The sequence below is a fragment of the Anas acuta genome, chromosome 14 (genome assembly GCF_963932015.1).
Source record: "Anas acuta chromosome 14, bAnaAcu1.1, whole genome shotgun sequence".
NCBI lineage: Eukaryota > Metazoa > Chordata > Aves > Anseriformes > Anatidae > Anas > Anas acuta.
This window is the reverse complement of record NC_088992.1, coordinates 12,640,498-12,660,096: the sequence shown is the minus strand read 5'-3', so window position 1 is coordinate 12,660,096 and position 19,599 is coordinate 12,640,498. Positions and strand designations below refer to the sequence as shown.

Here is a 19,599-nt window from a genome sequence, read left to right as displayed (position 1 = left end):
GCTGGCTGCAGCGCTCCGCTCCTTCCTCTCCTCTCCTCCGTGGTGAACAGCGGCGCCCGCAGCCTCCGCCCGGCACTGCACGCACCGCTCACACTGAGCGCTGCCGCTGGTCTCAAACCTTGGGCCCCCGTGAACACGGCGACACGGCCCAGAATCTGAGCGTTTGCGTCCGCAACACCTTCGAATGCATTCTCGTCCTCACGGTGGTCATGACCTGAGAGAAGGCAGAATTCTGCCTCTGTCTTTCTTCGTTCTACCACGTGGACAGTAGAATTGTTCGTGTTAATTCGACCTCTAAATAATCGTTAGTCTTACCCTAGTATTGCAGAGGCACCACGTCCTCCACAAATCGCAGACCTTATTCTTTCCCTTAGCTTTTCCACAATGTATGAGCATCTAATTTGTGTTGTCGTTCCAATGTCAACAACTGATATGAAACTCTTCTCCCTGGAACGGAGTAGCATCAAGTAACCAGCAGCTTTCTTCGGCTCTCTGAGAAGGCTGTGCACCTCACTCCATATCTCTGCTGCAGGAAAAACAGTTTGGGTACTCACCATTGATCGGTTTCCCCAACTATAAATGCAGTTCTTGAGACCAAAACAGGTGAAGTCCTCGTCTTGCTTTTATTCACTTAAATGGATTTACAGAAAAATGCCTACCCATACAGCAGAAGAAAACCCCATGGCATTCACTGTGAAGGTAGCGATGACCTACAAGAGATGACTATGGTGTTGTAGAAACTGGTGTAAGAAAAAGCAGTACTTGGGATCAGTTATCAAACAGATCCAGGTACAAAAACAAAACAAACAAACAAACAACAACAACAAAAAAAGCAGGAAATTTCTCCAGTACGGTTCTGGTTTTACTCTGGTGGGCAGCCAATCTCCACCACAACCACTCTCTCACACCCCCGCCTCAAAGAGAAGGAAGAGAAAATAAGATGAAAAGGGCTCAACGGAAGTGAGTCTCAGCATAGGGAGATTAATAACATTTATTGCCTATTACTAAGAAGATAGAGGAGTGAGAAACACAGAAAACAAACTAAGAACACATTCCCCCCATCCACCCTGTTCCACCTGCTCCACCCAAGTGGCAATGGGAATGGGGGCATGAAGATTGCAATCAGTTTATAGCACTTCGTTTCCACCACTCCTTCACAGTCACTCTCTTTCCCTGCTCCAACGCGGGGTCCCTTCCACGGGATACTGTCCTTCCTGAATTGATCCTGCATGGGCTTCCCACAGGCAGCAGCACTTCAAGAACTGCTCCAAGTAGGGGTCTGTACCACGGGGTTCATCCATCAGGAGTAAACTGCTCCAACATGGGTCCCCCATGGGCAGCAGCTCCTGACAGTTCACTTACTCCTGTGTGGTCCCCTTTTCGCAGGCTACAGGTCTAGCCTGAAGTCTGCTCTGGTGGAGGGTCTCCACATGCTGAAGCCTCCTTCAGGTAAGATCTTCCTGCTGCTCCACCATGGGCTCCTCCACGGGCTGTGGAGTGGAAATCTGCTTCACCATGGTACACCAGGGGCTGCAGGGGGACAACGTGTTCCACCATGGTCCTCTCCACAGACTGTAGGGGGATTTCAGCTCTTGTGCCTGGAAGACATCTTCCCCCTCCTTCTTCACTGGCCTCGGCGTCTGCAAGGCTGTTCCTCACTCCTCACTCTCCCAGCTGCCGTTGTGCATCGTTATTTCTTTTACATTTATTTTTATTTTTTAAATTTTCATTTTTTATTTTCATTTACATTTACTATTTTCATTTTCATTTATTTTTTTCTTTTCCTAATTCTGCTTTCACAGAGGTGTAAACAGCATCATTTATTGGTTCAGCTATGGGTAACAGCAGGTCCTTATGGAGCTGGCCGAAAATGGCCCTTATCTAACATGGGGCAGCTTCTGAATTCTCACAAAAGCCACCACTGCAGCCCCCCCATTACCAAAACCTTTTAACATAAACCCACTACAGCACGAAGCATTAATCATATTTTCCTGATTCTGTCATGCAGAGTCAGTGGATCTCATTCTATACAGTAAGCACTCACGTTCATGGCTAATTGCACATCCTGCCCTAGGGACATCATACAGACAGGGAGGCTTTCTGTCTCCAGTCCTGGAGCTGAGAACATCCCACAGGTAGCTGGCACTGGCCTGAAGCACTCCACACCAGTTCCTCTGTGTAGCCAGCATCACTCTCAAAGATCACACATAATGAGGGTATGCAGTGCTTCAGGACCTTCTGCTATCACTTAAAGGCAGCAACGGGTAGGAAATCATGCCTCTCTCCTACACAACTTCCATTCTGCAAAGTATTAGCATGTCCCTCTTGGTTATTTCTGATTATAGATAAAAGCTTAAATGAAAAAAAAAAAAAAAAAAAAAAAAAAAAAAAAGTAGATCAGGTACTGACCTTAGCAAAGTGCAAGGAATCAAACATTGCACAGCCAAATGCCCTGCTGACTCTTCCATCTTCCCCACTGGAATTCAGACTTTTGTCATCACCCTGCCTGAGCACCTCTTTCTTGGGCTAAGCTGCAAGAAAGTGCATCTCTAACCTTTGGCCAATTAAGACAAGCATGGACTACAGTATCTGTACTCAAGTGACACAGAAACAAATTCTTCCATTCCTTGTCATCCGGGGAGTCTTTTCAGGTCCGTTCCTTCCCCTCCAAATGTGGTCTTGAAAACTGGAACAGTTGAAGATTCTGGTCTTGCTTTCATTTCACTTAAAATTATAACAAAATACATGTACTTACCCATATACCTGAAGAACACCCCATGGCACTCAGTGGCAAGGGAACAAAGCCCGTTGGGTGCCAAGCACATGGGTGCACATGCAAGCAGACGACAACAGTACAGAGGATCAGTTAGAGCTCTAGATCAGCACTTCCAGGGGACATCTGCTCCCACACCACTCTTCTGCTGTATTTTTGCTTTCTTCCTCATAGGTGATAGTTACTCCAGCCTGTATCCTTTCACCTCAGAGACCTCCCTTACACAGGCACTTTTAAACAAATACTTTATTCTCAGCGAAACCTTACTGCCTCTAAAGATGGGGACACCTTGATCAGAACAGAAATGGTGTAGACATTGGCACCTGGTATGAAACCAAAGTTTTCCACAGTCAAAGCTACATTGAACCAACTATTATCCAGACTCTAAAGTCTGCCTCTCAGCCTCTGTACTCTGTAGTCACAGACTATCTGCACCACAGACAACATCCTACTTCTCAACATATGTCAGACAAGAAGGAACAGTCATTCAATGACATTTTATTGAAAGAGAAATATATCAAAGTATTTCTCACTACAGTAGGAAACATTCAAGATCTAGATGGAAATTGTTCCTCCAGTCCCACTGTTCTAGCAGATCTTCCAGTCTTTTTAGGGTCCTCTGCTGCACTGAAGCACAATTCAGGCAGTAGCAATGACCAAGGCAAAAATGTGTACACTACAGATGTGAAGCACTTAACTAGCACTCTATAGGCATTCTTCTTTGGTCTGCCCAAGCCTGATGCTCAACAAAATTCAAATGACTGACCTGCAACACGGCTGTTCTCATAGCACATGTCTGCTAGAAAAGACATTTTCTCCATTCCTGAGAGGACAATGTTCTAACACCATGACAAGAGGTCAATTTCTCCAAGAGCACTTCACACATGAGGAATTCCCAAACTACTCCCAATGGTAATGATTGCCTTCCCTCTTCATGACTGGCAAAAGGACATCATCACAAGACCAGCCACTTTCTCCACAATATGCACAAAGACTACAGCCTGGATAGCTCCAAAGACAATTTTGTTTTCATCATATTATCATGACATAATATTAATGGTCTGAAGACATAAATGATATGCAGCTAAGTTATAATCATGGGCATTTTTGAGTATTCATAAGAGTAGAGCATGTAAGGTAGATAGTAGGAAAATAATTCCCCAGAATGTCCTCCTGAAGATTCCAATGCAGAAAAAAATACATTTCTACTCTAAAATCTATTAAGCAGAGCTTTGTGATTAATGGAATAAATGCAACAAACAGGGAGAGGAGTATCTGTTTTTCCACAGCTCAGAATTTGCAAGCACATGTCATCAAAGGATTATGTCCATTTTCTTATACGATGCACCACAACCACACCATCGACAAATATCAAGAAGGGAGGAATGTTTCTCTTCAATCTTCAAAAGCATACTAATGACCTAGGGGAAAGAGAGAGGGGAGCCATGCTCGATGAGAAACTGGGTCATCAAAATGTCTTTGGAGAGGAATCTCCCCCTCCATTAAGCATATACAGTACTCCACACATGCCCAGCTCTTCCACTAAGTGGATGTTTACATCCACTCCCCAGAAACAAAAATGGAAGAGAACACACAAGAGCCCTCATATCTCCAGCCTTCCATACAACCTTGAACTGTAATGAAATACCCAGCTATTGCCTCACGAGAGAAAGGCACATGAACACTTCCATTCCCCAGCAAAGCTATGCTTCTACTGATAGCTCAGCCTCTCATAGACAAAAGACCAGGAAAAGACAAAAACAGAGAAGCAGCACAAGGACACATTCAAAGAGAAAGCCTGGTAGAGGAAATCACCAGGAGGGTGACAGGATCTTCTCTGTGGGCACCAAATTCTTCTCCAGAGCACCAAGAAATCACTGGGGTCTTAAGCTGCAAGCAATGTCCTAATGTCTTCTTCTGGGCTATGTAGGAAGGGACTTCATTTTAAGAAAAGTTCATCAGCTCTCATCCATTTTTCCATGAAGTGGCCTGCTTATCTTCAATGACTATGGAACTATAAAAGAATAGGCCTTGCTGTGGGACCCTTTCTCATGCTAAATCTTTGGAGCAATAAAGAGAGATTGAGTTTGAACTTCTGTTTCACTTCCCTTTTACACAAAATTTTGTCTTCAGGTAGGTGAAATAACCTACTTAAGGGAGGTAAGGATTTTCTGTAGTACAGCTCTGTCATTCTCAGATGCAAAAGTCCTACCCAGGAATGGGATATATGAAGTGCAATCTTCCTGGCAGCAAGGACCTGAAAATGGATGAAGCTATGAAGAAAGTCTTTGGCACAATATTACAACAGATAGGAGTGAAGTAATGAGGATTCACACTGGTATTATAAGCCTTTATATTCAGACCTTATCACTTTACATACACGGTTTTTCTGTAAAACATTTTATTATTGGAGAATTAAAGTTACCTTTCAGGGCAGGGAAACCAGGATAAAATGGTGCATGAATGTTGCAGGAACTGGTACAAATTACGAAATCAAACCTTTGCCTGAACAATATCTCTGCTGAGCCACCCATTTTCCACATTCAAAAAACAAATAAACAACAAATAAACAAAAAAACGCTCACCATCCATGCTCTATGTTCACAACATTCAATTACAGAATCACATGGAATCAAAGAACATTAGGGACTGAAAGGGACCTTTAAAGATCATCTAGTCCAATTCCCCTGCCAGAGCAGGAACACCTAGATCAGAACACAGGAATGCATCCAGGAAGGTTTTGAATGTCTCCAGAGAAGACTCCAGAACCCCCCTGGGCAGCCTGTTTCACTATTCTATTACCCTCATCATGAAAAAGTTTCATTTCGTATTTCAGTGGAATCTCCTATTTTCCAGTTTGCACCCATTCCCCTTGTCCTATCATTAGATGTCACTGAGAAGGGCCTGGATCTATCCAGATCTATCTGACACTGGCACATTACATATTTATAAACCTTAATAAAGTCAACCCTCATTCACCTTGCACTAGTCATAATAACCGAGTTCCAGCTGTATGTAGGCCAAGAGTGTTTCATCCACTGACATTTTAAGGAAACAAAAGGATATCAAAGACTTTATCCTGACTGCAGTAAACATGCATGCTGTGTATGGAAACAGTTACCCAGCTACCCCAACCAAACAGTCCATAACAGATTTTCCTTTACTCCCCCCCCCCCCCCCCGGGTCTCTCGCACATGAGGCCACTTTTTTTCATTAACAACAAACAAGGCAAAAATGTTAAAAATGCAGAACAAGAAAAGGAATCCAATCTCACTCTTTATACAACATTGATCAACCTGGACAAATATTAAGCAACACATATGCAAGGGATGATGCACAAAAGGAGCAGTTTCCCTGACCATTCTTACTCCAAAGAATTAAGGTATACAAGACCACCTCTCTACTCAACCTATCATTATGCAGGAACAGAAAAGCTGTGTGGAGTATCAAGGAGAAGCAGCCAAATGAAACATGGGGACACTAAGGTGCTGTTTGAAAGGAATTTAAGAGTACTGCCAAAGGACAAGGGAAATCGGGATGACATGCCCTAAACTCTTCATAATCTCAAGTGCACATTTAGTACGAATGAAGAAAACCAAAAAGAAAATCTGAATCATACATCAGAGGAAGAAAAGAGCAACCACATAGCAAGTGAAGAAACAACAACAACAACAAACACAACAAACTAACAAACAAAACAACAAAAAAAATCCCAGTTGTAGAAAATTGCAAGCAAAAAAAAACCCTCTCATCTAGTGCCTTCGGCATTACGTGTAATGCTGGCAGCAGAGCCCGAGCTTGGCAAAACTGAAAGAGGGGCAGCCACTCATAACCTGCTCCTCAACGAAGTCCTACCGTTAAGCATACAAAATTCCCCGGCCGGGAAGCAGAGCAGGGAAGGAAAGGCAATGAGCAGAAAGGGAGGCAAGCGCCGAGAGGGAGGGCGTCGGGGTGTCCGGAGCGACTGACTCACCGGGAGGGCGTCGGGCGGTGCGCCGCGGGCGCCGGCAGCGTCTTCCCCGAGCAGCGGCGCGGCCTTGTCGGGCGGCGGCCGCGCCGGGAGCGTGTTGCAGCAGCTGTCGGCCGCCCAGCGCCGCTGGCTCTTGCGCGAGTCGGCCGTGAGCGACACCTCGTGCGAGTAGGAGTGCAGGAAGGCGCGGACGCCGTCGATGCCCACGAAGTGCGAGGCCGGCACGCCGCGCAAGGCGCCGCTGGCCGGCGGCAGCAGCTGCGAGCGGCGCCAGCGCCGCAGGCGCAGCGCCAGCAGCAGCAGCAGGAAGGCGACGAAGAGGCACGACACGGCCGCCACGGCCAGCACCAGCCAGCGCGTCAGGCTGCCGCCGGGCTCGGCCGGCGCCGCCGCGCTGCCCAGCTCCGACAGCAGCTCGGCCACGCTCTCGGCCAGCACCACCGTCAGCGTGGCCGTGGCCGACAGCGCCGGCCGGCCCTGGTCCTTCACCACCACCACCAGGCTGTGCCTGGGCGCGTCGCGGGCCAGCGGCGAGCGCGCCGTGCGCACCTCGCCGCTGTGCAGCCCCACGCGGAACAGCCCCGGCTCCGTCGCCTTGGCCAGCTCGTAGGACAGCCACGCGTTCTGCCCCGCGTCCGCGTCCACCGCCACCACCTTGGCCACCAGCGCGCCGGGCTCCGCCGAGCGCGGCGCCAGCTCCACGCCCGTCCAGCCCGCGCCCGCCGCCGACGCCGGCGGGTACAGCACCTGCGGCGCGTTGTCGTTCTCGTCCACGATCAGCAGCCGCACCGACACGTTGCTGCTCAGCGCCGGCGCGCCGCCGTCCTCCGCCCGCACGCACAGCCCCACCTCGCGCACCTCCTCGTAGTCGAACGAGCGCAGCGCGTACAGCGCGCCCGTCTCCGCCTGCACCGACACGTAGGACGACAGCGGCGCGCCCCGCACGCGCCCCTCCGCCAGCCGGTAGCGCACGCGCGCGTTCTGCCCCCAGTCCGCGTCCCACGCCCGCACCGTCAGCACCAGCGCGCCCTCGGCGTTGTTCTCGGGCAGACGGGCGCTGTAGCGCGCCTCCGCGAACACCGGCGCGTTGTCGTTCACGTCCAGCACGCGCAGCGCCAGCACCGCGCTGCTCCGCAGCGACGGCGACCCGCCGTCCGACGCCCACACCGTCACGTTGTACTCCGACACCTCCTCCCGGTCCAGCTCCCGCGACGTCACCACGCTGTAGTAATTGTCCAGCTCCCGCTCCAGGCGGAACGGGACGCTCTCCTCGATGCTGCACCGCACCTTGCCGTTGGCGCCCGAGTCGCGGTCCTGCACGTGCAGCAGGGCCACCACCGTCCCCGGCGGCGCGTCCTCCGAGATCTCGCTCAGCGCCGACCGCACCGAAATCTCGGGCGCGTTGTCGTTCACGTCGGTCACCGAGATCGAGACGGTAGCCGTGTCGAAAAGCTCTCCGGCATCGTGTGCCTGCACCTCCATTTCGTAGGAGTCGCCTTCCTCAAAGTCCAGGCTCCTCAACAGTCTGATCGATCCCGTCTCGGGATCCAGGTGGAAGATCTTCGAGACTTTCATGGAAATCCCTTTAAATGAGTATTTCACTTTGCCGTTGAGTCCCTCGTCGGCGTCGGTGGCTGTGAGGGTGAGCAGGGTAGAGCTCACAGGAACGTCCTCGGGCACGCTCACCGCGTACACCGCCTGGCTGAACACGGGCGCGTTGTCGTTGGCGTCCAGCACAGACACGCGGATGCGCGCCGTGCCCGTCCGTGCCGGCTCGCCGCCGTCGATCGCCCTCAGCACCAGCTCGTGAAACGCCGCCTCCTCCCGGTCCAGCGCCTTGGCCAGCACCAGCTCGGGACGCTTCTCGCCGTCGGCTCCCGCCTGCACGGACAGCGAGAAGTGCTCGTCGCCGCTCAGCTCATAGCTCTGCAGGGAATTCACTCCCACGTCCGGGTCGTGAGCCTTAGACAGGGGAAAGCGCGACCCAGGAGCAGTCATCTCGCTCGTTCTCAGTTCATTTTCTGCTTCCTCAAAGCTAGGCACGTTGTCGTTAATGTCCGTGATTTCCACTTCGATCCTGTAAACTTTCATTTCGCCCTCCACGATCACCTCACAGCGCAGCACACATCGTTGCACGCCCTCGCACAGCTGCTCTCTATCTAGCCTCTCCGCCGTCACCAGGTGGCCGCTGTTCGCATGCAGAGAGAAATACTGCGTCCTATCTGCCGACACCACTCGGGCGCCGCGGTCGCGGAGCGTCGCCGGCTGCAGCGCCAGGTCCTTGGCCACGTCGCCCACGAAAGAGCCCTTGGGCAGCTCCTCGGGCACCGAGTAGCGCAGCTGCCCCGACGCCGCCTCCCACGTCGCCACCAACACGCAACACAGCAGCGCTCGCTGCCTCCGGCCCCAGCGCCCTTCTCTCGCCGCGCACATCTCCGACACGGCCCCACCGCCACCGGACGCTGATCCGACTGCTCCCCGCCGCCGACCCGACTCTTCGCCTGCAGCTCCGGCTCCGGCTCCCGCTTCGGCTCCGGCCCCGCTGTCGCCCGGTCTCGCCGGCCCCTCCGCCTCTCTGTAGCTCGGTTCCGTACCGCGGGGCCGCTCGCAGCCCGCACGGCCGCCGACAAAGCGAGCGAGCGAGCCGGGCCGCAGCGGGCGGGGCTGGCTGCAGCGCTCCGCTCCTTCCTCTCCTCTCCTCCGTGGTGAACAGCGGCGCCCGCAGCCTCCGACCGGCACTGCACGCACGGCTCACAGCGAGCGCCGCCGCCCTGCCTCTTCCACGGAAACCTTCGGTCCCCGCGGACACGGCGCCTCGGCACATTCCCCTGCGACACGGCCCAGCGCCGGTGCGCTTGCCTTCTCTTCTTCGAGGGAAATATCGAATGCATTCTGGTCTTTAGGGCCCTCAGGAGCTGAGTGAAGGCAGGGTGTTCCTCTCGCTGTCTTCGTTTTTCCGCATGGGAAGTAGGTTTGGTTTTTTTTGTTAATTCATCCTGTTAATAGTTGTTAGTCTCAACTTACTATTGCAGAAGTATTGTGTACTCCACGAATTTCAAATGTCATTCTTGCCTTCCTTCTTGGTTTAAAGCTTCCTCGGCTTTCCAACAATTTATGAGCACCTAATTCAGTTTCGTTGTAATTTGTGCTGTTGTTTCAATGTCAACAACTATGTAATACAGTTCTCCCTGTAAGGGTGCATCAGCAAGCAACCAGCAATCCCCCTCAGCTCTCTGAGCAGTCTGTGCATGCACTCCACATCCCTGCTATAGAGTAAACCAGCTGGAGCACTCACCACTGGTCGGTTTTGCCCACTATAAATGCAGTCTTGGAGACCACAAGAGCTGATGATTCTTTTCTAACTGTCATTCACTTAAATGGATTTCCAGAAAAAATGTCTACCCATACACCAAATAAAAAACCCCAGGCATTCACTGTGAAGGTAGGAAAGACTCATGAGACATGACCACGCAAGGGTATTGCAGTGTCTTGCCGTTGTAAGATGGGGGTTGAACTTGGCATCCCTTTTCGAACACATATTAGTACATTCATTACATAAAAAGCAAAAGTTAGACCAGGAAATCTCTCCAGTAATAAATATCAATCGTATTTTCCTGATCATGTCATGCAGAATAAGTGGGTCTCATTCTACATAGTAAGCATTCACATTCCTTGGTAATAGTTCCTTCTGCACAGCCAGAACTACAGAACGTAGTACATCAGACAGACAGGCAGGCCTTCTGTCACCAGTTCCCCTGGTGCTGCCAGCATCACAGATAGCTGGCATTGGGCATTAAGCACTCCACACCAGTTTCTACCATGTAACTTTGTCTAGCCAGCATGGCACTGGAGGATCAGACATAATGGTTGTATGCAGTGCTTCACGACGTTGTGCTATTAATTTAAGGCAGCAATTGGTAGGAAATCATGCCTGTCTTCTCTACAGTTTCATTCATGAAAAGCAGAAGCACGGCTCTCTCAGTTACTTCTGATTCTAGATTCTGGCCATGCTTTGATTTTGATTTAATTTCCAAATAAATACCTACCCATACACCTGAAGAAAATGCCATGACACTTGGTGGGAAGGGAACAAAGCCTCATGGGAGACAAGCATACAGGGGTACAGGCAGCTGTAAGACAACAGCAGTACTTGGGATCAGTTGCAACTCTAGTTAAGCATTTCCAGAATACACCGGTTCCCACAACACCTTTATGCTCTTCTTTGCTTTCAGCTTCATACAAGGTGGTGACTCCAGCTGCACCCTTTCACCTCAGAGACCTCCACTACATAGGCACTTTTTGCCAAATAGTTTATTCTCAGCAAAGCATCATTGCCTCTAAGGACAGGGACACCATGATCAGAACAGAAATGGTGCGGGCCTTGCCATCAGGTATGAAACCAAAGCATACCCCATTCAAAGTCACATTGACCCAGATATTTTCCAGTCTTTATGCCTGCCTCTCAACCTCTGTGCTCTGCACTCACAGACTTTATCTGCACAACAGACAACATCCTACTTCTCTCCATTTGTCAGACAAGAAAGAACAAGGCACATCATTCACTGACATTTTATTGAAAGAGAAATATTTCAAAGTATTTCTCTTCACAGGATGAAAAGGTCTGGAAGGAAACGGCTTCCCCAGTCCAACAATTCTAAATGATCTTAGAATCTTTTTAGGGTTCTCTGGCACACTGATGTCCAGTTGAGACAGAAGCAGAAAATGAGGCAAAAATGTGAAAATTACACAAGTGAAGGACTCCACTGCAACTCTACAAATGTCTTTTTTTTTTTTTTTTGATCTGCCCCAATACTATGTAAAGTAAAATTCAAGGGATTCACCTGAAACACTCAGGAAGAATATAAAGATATTGTGAGGCAGTGCAGGGAGAAAATTAGAAGGGACAAAGCCCAGCTGGAACTCATTCTGCCTAATGCTCTTAAGGACAACAAAAATGTTTTCATAAATACACAAACAAGAAAATGTGGAGTAAGAAGACTCTTCATCTTTTCTTAGATGTGAAAGGAAACATAGTGACAAGAAATCATCTCCTTAAAGCCTTTTTGGCCTCAGTCTTTAGAAGCAAGTCCATTTTTCTCTAGGTACCCCATTCCCTCACAACCTGCTAGTTACAGACAGGGAGCAGAATGAAGCCCTCATAATCCACAAGGACATGGTCAGTGATCTGCTAAAGTACGTAGACCTATGCAAGTCAGTGGGGCCAGATGGGATCCACATGAGGGTACAGAGGGAGCTGGCCAAAGCGCTCACCAAGCCACTTTCCATCATCAGTCCTGGCTAATTGTTGTGGTCCACTCAAACGGGTGGTTAGCAGTTGAAGGCTGATCAGGAGTGGTGACCCCCAGGTCTTAGTATCAGGGCCAGTTCTCTTCAGTATCTTTATCAAGATTTGGATGAAGGGATTGAGTGCATCCTCACTACGTTTTCAGATGGCACCAAGTTTGGCATGAGTTTTGATCTCCTTGAGGATAGGAAGGCTCTGCAGAGGGATCTGGATAGGTTGGGCTGATGGTCTGAGGCCAGCAGTATGTGGTTCAACAAGGCTAAGTGACAGGTCCTGTGTTTGGGTTCAGACAACCCCATGCAGTGCTACAGGCTGGGGGAAGAGTGGCTGGAAAGCTGCCAGGCTGAAGGAAACCACTGAGGACTGGTTGATAGATGACTGAATATGAACCAGCAGTATGCTCACGTGTCCAAGAAAGCCAACAGTATCCTGACTTGTACCAGAAATATTCCAGCCAGCAGGGCTAGGGAAGTGATTGTTCCTCTGTACACATCTCTGGTGAGGCCACACCTCAAATACAGTCTTCACATTTGAGCCCCTCACTACAAGAAGGACACTGAGTTGCTAGAGCATGTCCAAATAAGAGTAAACGGAGCTATGGAAGGGTTTAGAGAAGTAGACTTACAAGGAGCATCTGTGCGACCTGAGTTGTTGAGCCTGGAGAAAAGAGGACTTAGGGCAGACCTTATCATGATCTACAATTACCTTAAAGGGGGCCACAGCAAAGTGTGGATTGGCCTCTTCTCCCAAGCACCAAGTGTTAAGGGGATGGAAATAGGCTAAATGGTGCACCAGGGGAGGTTTAGGCTGGATGTTAGGAAAAATGTATTTCCTCAAAGGGTTGTGAAGTATTGGAACAGGCTGCCCAGGGAAGTAGTTGAATCACTGTCCTTGGAGATTTTCAAAAAGCTTAGAGACATGGGTTAATGGTGAACTTAACAATGCTAGGGAAAAGGTTGGGCATACCACGTGTCTGCCAGCAATACCACTTCCAGCTCCATTCTTCAGAGAATGAAGAATGCTCTAAGGTGCTCTAAGGCTCTATGTGCTAGCAAGAGACATTCACACAGGAAGAATTCCCAAACTATTTCCAACTATTAGGATTGCCTTCCCTCTTCAGCAAAGGAGATCATCTAAGGTCGAATGAATTACCCAGCGCATTTCTTCACAACATTCACAAAGACTACACCATGGACACATCAAAAGACAATTTGTTTCATCACATTATCAGGAAGCAATATAATCACTGTGAAGAGTATAAACAAAATGCAGCTAAGTTATACACATTAACATTTTTGAGCATTCGTAGTAGTAGGGCATGTAAAGTAGATAGTAGGGAATTAATTCCCCAGAAGGCTCTCCCAAAGATCCCAATAAAAGCTCATACCATATGAAACTGTAAATGTAAAGGCCTTAATGTGGGACCCTTATTCATGCTAAGTCTTGTGAGCACTGAAGACATACTCAGTTTGAGCTTCTGTTTCATTTCCCTTATTCACAAAAATTTGTCTTCAGATGGTTTATAATATCTTCACAAGGGAGATAAGGATTTGCTACTAAACCACGTAAACATATACAATTCCTCCATAATTGCTGGAAGAATTTCCAAACTACTCCCATCTGCAATGATTGCCTTCCTTCTTCATGACAGCCTGAAGGACATAATTAAAGGACCTATTGCTCAGTGCATTTCTTCACATGCAACATGGATAGCACCAGACAACTTTTTTCTCACCTTGTTATCATGATGTAATACAAACATTAAGAAGAAAATAAATGATATGCAGCTAGGTTATACACGTGGATGTTTTTCAGGATTCATAGTACTAGAGCATGTAAGGTAGACAGTAGGGAACGTATTCTACAGAAGATAACCCAAAAATCCCAATACAAGCTCAATAACATACCTCAGGCAAAAACTAATCCGTAGACAGACTCCAAAGTGCATAAACCACAGATGTGTGTGGAATGAAATAAACAAAAGTAGCAGAGAAAGGAGCATCTGTCCTTCTATAGCCCCTCACACAATGCTCCCCCAACCTGACAACTCAAAACTTCCACAATTTCAATACTTTCACCCTCAGAATTTGCAAGCAAGTCTCATCAAAGGAAAAGTTCAACAGACCATTTCCCAGTATCATGTACTGTGCACAACCACACCATCCAAGTATACCATGAAGGGAGCTACATCTCTCTGCAAGCTTCTAAGGCTTACTAAAGAGATAAGGGGAAAGACAGAGAGGATTCATTCTCCAGATACTGGATCTTCGTAAATATATGTGTAAAGGAATGTCCCTCTCCTTTTAGAGCATGGGCTGTTCCACGCAGACATGTCTCTTCTACTAACTTTATGTTTACATCCACTACCCAGACAAAAACAAACAAACAAAAAAAATGCACAAGTACCCTCATGTCTCCATTCTTCTACACCAGCTCCAAGTCAAATACTCAGCTGGTGGTTTACATGAGCAAGGCCCATGTACACATAACACATTCATCAACAAGGCTCTGTGCTAGTACTGATCTCTCAACCTACACACATAGAAAAAAGACTAGGAAAAAAAAATCAAACAAGCAGCAGAAGGAAGCATTCAAAGAGAAAGTCTGGTAAAGGTGTCACCTGTGCCACCGTGAATGTGGCACAATCTTCTCTCTGCACAGGAAAATGCCTCCCAAGATCACCAAGAAATGACACAGGTGTCATGCTGCAAGCAAAGCACTACAGTTTTCATCTGGACTTCATTTCTATAAATATTCATCTGCTCTATTCCATTGTTCCGTGATATGGCCTGCATATCTCCAATGAATATAAGTGTTGAGAGCACAGAAGACAGATTCAGTTTGAGCTTCTGTTTCATTTCCCTTATACACAAATATTTGTCTCATGATGGCTTATAGGAACGTCTCAAGGGAAATAACGAATTGATGCAATACTAACTTCGTATTTACAATGTAAAAGGCCAATCGAGAAACGCAAAATATGAAGCAAAAGCTTCCTGAAAGGAAAGATCAGAAAATGGAAGACAACTAGGGAGAAACACTATAGCACAAAGCAGATTAAGGAGGTGAATTAAAGAGGATTTTTATAGGTACGTGTATTAGAAGCCATTATGCACAGACATCATAGCTCTACAAGCAGTTTCTCTGCAGAATACTATAGCATCAAAAGACTAGCATTCCCTTTGAGGAAAGCAAAACCAGGATCAAATGGTGCAAAAATGCTGCAGGCATGGTCAAAATTATAAAATCAAACATAATATATGCTACAGAAATTGCCATTCACAATCAAATCATACCACTGCTCAAACAATATTGCCACTAATCACACCTTCTCTTCAAAATCAGAACCAAGGTCCCAACTTCACTCTACATTCAAAGCAGTCAGTTCAACCACGCTCAATAACCACCTTCGAACTTTATGTCAGAAACTATTAAGGGCTTAAAATTCCGTACCATTTTAAGGGGAACGACAGTGGGGACGGAAAGGCAATGAGCGGGAAGGGAGGCAAGCGCCGAGAGGGAGGGCGTCGGAGTGTCCGGAGCGACTGACTCACCGGGAGGGCGTCGGGCGGTGCGCCGCGGGCGCCGGCAGCGTCTTCCCCGAGCAGCGGCGCGGCCTTGTCGGGCGGCGGCCGCGCCGGGAGCGTGTTGCAGCAGCTGTCGGCCGCCCAGCGCCGCTGGCTCTTGCGCGAGTCGGCCGTGAGCGACACCTCGTGCGAGTAGGAGTGCAGGAAGGCGCGGACGCCGTCGATGCCCACGAAGTGCGAGGCCGGCACGCCGCGCAAGGCGCCGCTGGCCGGCGGCAGCAGCTGCGAGCGGCGCCAGCGCCGCAGGCGCAGCGCCAGCAGCAGCAGCAGGAAGGCGACGAAGAGGCACGACACGGCCGCCACGGCCAGCACCAGCCAGCGCGTCAGGCTGCCGCCGGGCTCGGCCGGCGCCGCCGCGCTGCCCAGCTCCGACAGCAGCTCGGCCACGCTCTCGGCCAGCACCACCGTCAGCGTGGCCGTGGCCGACAGCGCCGGCCGGCCCTGGTCCTTCACCACTACCACCAGGCTGTGCCTGGGCGTGTCGCGGGCCAGCGGCGAGCGCGCCGTGCGCACCTCGCCGCTGTGCAGCCCCACGCGGAACAGCCCCGGCTCCGTCGCCTTGGCCAGCTCGTAAGACAGCCACGCGTTCTGCCCCGCGTCCGCGTCCACCGCCACCACCTTGGCCACCAGCGCGCCGGGCTCCGCCGAGCGCGGCGCCAGCTCCACGCCCGTCCAGCCCGCGCCCGCCGCCGACGCCGCCGACGGCGGGTACAGCACCTGCGGCGCGTTGTCGTTCTCGTCCACGATCAGCAGCCGCACCGACACGTTGCTGCTCAGCGCCGGCGCGCCGCCGTCCTCCGCCCGCACGCACAGCCCCACCTCGCGCACCTCCTCGTAGTCGAACGAGCGCAGCGCGTACAGCGCGCCCGTCTCCGCCTGCACCGACACGTAGGACGACAGCGGCGCGCCCCGCACGCGCCCCTCCGCCAGCCGGTAGCGCACGCGCGCGTTCTGCCCCCAGTCCGCGTCCCACGCCCGCACCGTCAGCACCAGCGCGCCCTCGGCGTTGTTCTCGGGCAGACGGGCGCTGTAGCGCGCCTCCGCGAACACCGGCGCGTTGTCGTTCACGTCCAGCACGCGCAGCGCCAGCACCGCGCTGCTCCGCAGCGACGGCGACCCGCCGTCCGACGCCCACACCGTCACGTTGTACTCCGACACCTCCTCCCGGTCCAGCTCCCGCGACGTCACCACGCTGTAGTAATTGTCCAGCTCCCTCTTCAGGCGGAACGGGACGCTCTCCTCGATGCTGCACCGCACCTTGCCGTTGGCGCCCGAGTCGCGGTCCTGCACGTGCATCAGGGCCACCACCGTCCCCGGCGGCGCGTCTTCCGAGATCTCGCTCAGCGCCGACCGCACCGAAATCTCGGGCGCGTAGTCATTCACGTCGGTCACCGAGATCGAGACCGTAGCCGTGTCGGATAGGCCACCGCCGTCCCGTGCCATCACTTGGAGATCATAGGAGTCGCCTTCCTCGAAGTCCAGGCTCCTCACCAGCCTGATCGAACCCGTCTCCGGATCCAGGTAGAAAATGTCCGATGCTAGGTCTGTCGCTTTCTTAACGGAATATTTCACATTCGCGTTGATTCCCTCGTCGGCGTCAGTGGCCGTGAGGGTGAGCAGGGTAGAGCTCACAGGAACGTCCTCGGGCACGCTCACCGCGTACACCGCCTGGCTGAACACGGGCGCGTTGTCGTTGGCGTCCAGCACAGACACGCGGATGCGCGCCGTGCCCGTCCGTGCCGGCTCGCCGCCGTCGATCGCCCTCAGCACCAGCTCGTGAAACGCCGCCTCCTCCCGGTCCAGCGCCTTAGCCAGCACCAGCTCGGGACGCTTCTCGCCGTCGGCTCCCGCCTGCACGGACAGCGAGAAGTGCTCGTCGCCGCTCAGCTCGTAGCTCTGCAGGGAATTCACTCCCACGTCCGGGTCGCGAGCCTCGAACAGGGGAAAGCGCGACCCAGGAGCAGTCATCTCGCTTATTCTCAGTTCCGGTTCGGACTCTCGGAAGCTGGGGGCATTGTCGTTAATATCCGTGATTTCCACTTCGATACTGTAGACCTTCATCTCCCCCTCCACGATCACCTCACAGCGCAGCACACATCGCTCAACCAGCCGGCACAGCTGCTCTCTATCTAGCCTCTCCGCCGTCACCAGGTGACCGCTGTTCGCATGCAGAGCAAAATACTGCGTCCTATCTGCCGACACCACTCGGGCGCCGCGATCGCGGAGCGTCGGCAGCTGCAGCGCCAGGTCCTTGGCCACGTCGCCCACGAAAGAGCCCTTGGGCAGCTCCTCGGGCACCGAGTAGCGCAGCTGTCCCCACGCCGCCTCCCACGCTGCCACCAACACGCAGCACAGCAGCGCTCGCTGCCTCCGGCCCCACCGCCCTTCTCTCGCCGCGCACATCTCCACCTCGGTCCCGCCGGCACCGGACGCCAGCCGAGAGCTCTCCGCCGCTGATCCGACTCCTCGCTTCCGGCTCTGGATCAGATTCTCTCTCCCGTTTCGTTTCTCGTCCTCGGCTTCGGCACCGCCGCCGCCCGCTCTCGCCGTCCCTTCCGCCTCTATGTAGCTCGGCTCCGATCCGCGGGGCCGCTCGCAGCCCGCACGGCCGCCGACACAGCGAGCGAGCGAGCGAGCCTGGCCGCAGCGGGCGGGGCTGGCTGCAGCGCTCCGCTCCTTCCTCTCCTCTCCTCCGTGGTGAACAGCGGCGCCCGCAGCCTCCGCACGGTACTGCACGCACGGCTCACAGCGAGCGCCGCCGCCCTGACTCTTCCGCGGAAATCTTCCTTCTACGGGGACACGGTGACTCAGCATATTCCCCTGCGGCACGGCGCAGAGTCGGTACATTTGCTTCCACAACGCCTTCTCTTCTTCGAGGAGAAGATCGATTTCATTCTGGTCTTCAGGGCGGTCATGATCAGAATGGAGGTAGTGGCCTCTTCTTGATATCTTAGTTCTACTGCATGGCAGGTAAAATTACTCGTGTTAATTAGGCCTCAAATTAATTATAAATATTACACCTTTTTGCAGAACGATATTCACTTTAAGGACTTTCAGTGATCTCTTTTGCAGTCCTTCTTTAATTAATGTTTTCTTTTCAACGCTTTGTATACATTGAAGCCTAACATTTATTTATAATTCGGGATGTCATAGAAAAGTATGTCGCTTTTCTAACTTTCATTCACTTAAACGGTTTTCCAGAAAAATGCCTACCCATAAAACAGAAGAAAACCCCAGGGCATTCACTTTGAATGTGTCAGAGAACCATGGGACACGAGCATGCCAGTGTACAGAGAGGTATAAGAAGAGGGCAGAATTTGACATCACTTATCAAACACGTCCAATACATTCATTTGAGAAAAAAAATCCAAAGGAAGACCATGAAATATCTCGAGCAATAAGCATCTATCATATTTTCCTGATTCTGTCATGCTGAATCACTGGATCTCATTTTACACAGTCAGCATTCACATTCATGGCTAATGGTTATTACATCAGTGCTTGGCATCAGCTACAGCCCTAGATTATTGCTTTCATGGAACACCTGCCCCTACAGTACCCTTCTGCTCTTCTTTGACTTCACCTTCATAAATGATGGTGACTGCAGTCTTCACCCTTTCACTTCAGAGACCTCTACGCCATAGAGTAGGTTCAATGCATGAAACCAAAGCATTTCCCAGCCAAAGACACACTGATCCAACTAATTTCCAGGCTCTAAGCCTGCCTCTCACTCTTTCTACTCTACAATCACAGTCTTTATCTGCATCATGGACAACATCCTATTTCTTACCATTGGTCAAAGCAGAAAGAAAAGGGCATATAATTCTCTGACACTGAAAGAGAGATATATCAAAGTAGTTCTTTTCTAGTAGATCTTCCAGTCTTTTTAGGGGTCTCTGCCACATTCAGGCTCAGTCCACAGCAAACAAGGCAAAAATGTGAAAATTGCACAAATGAAGGACAT

General features: G+C 50.9%; 3 protein-coding genes across 3 annotated transcripts in view; all 3 read right to left on the bottom strand.

The window, feature by feature from the left end:
* The window catches only part of LOC137864440 (protocadherin gamma-C5-like), a 186,499-nt gene that overhangs the window by 128,400 nt on the left and 38,500 nt on the right, over nt 1-19,599 (bottom strand). The gene's annotated exons all lie outside the window — the stretch shown is intronic.
* LOC137864444 (protocadherin gamma-A5-like) lies at nt 288-9,528 on the bottom strand. The gene has a single exon (XM_068698542.1). It carries the CDS (start codon nt 9,174-9,176, stop codon nt 6,600-6,602), a length of 2,577 nt encoding a protein of 858 aa, XP_068554643.1. The 5' UTR covers nt 9,177-9,528; the 3' UTR covers nt 288-6,599.
* On the bottom strand, nt 10,775-18,262 carry LOC137864447 (protocadherin gamma-A5-like). Its single transcript, XM_068698545.1, has one exon. The coding sequence runs from the start codon at nt 18,036-18,038 to the stop codon at nt 15,480-15,482; it is 2,559 nt and encodes an 852-aa protein (XP_068554646.1). The 5' UTR covers nt 18,039-18,262; the 3' UTR covers nt 10,775-15,479.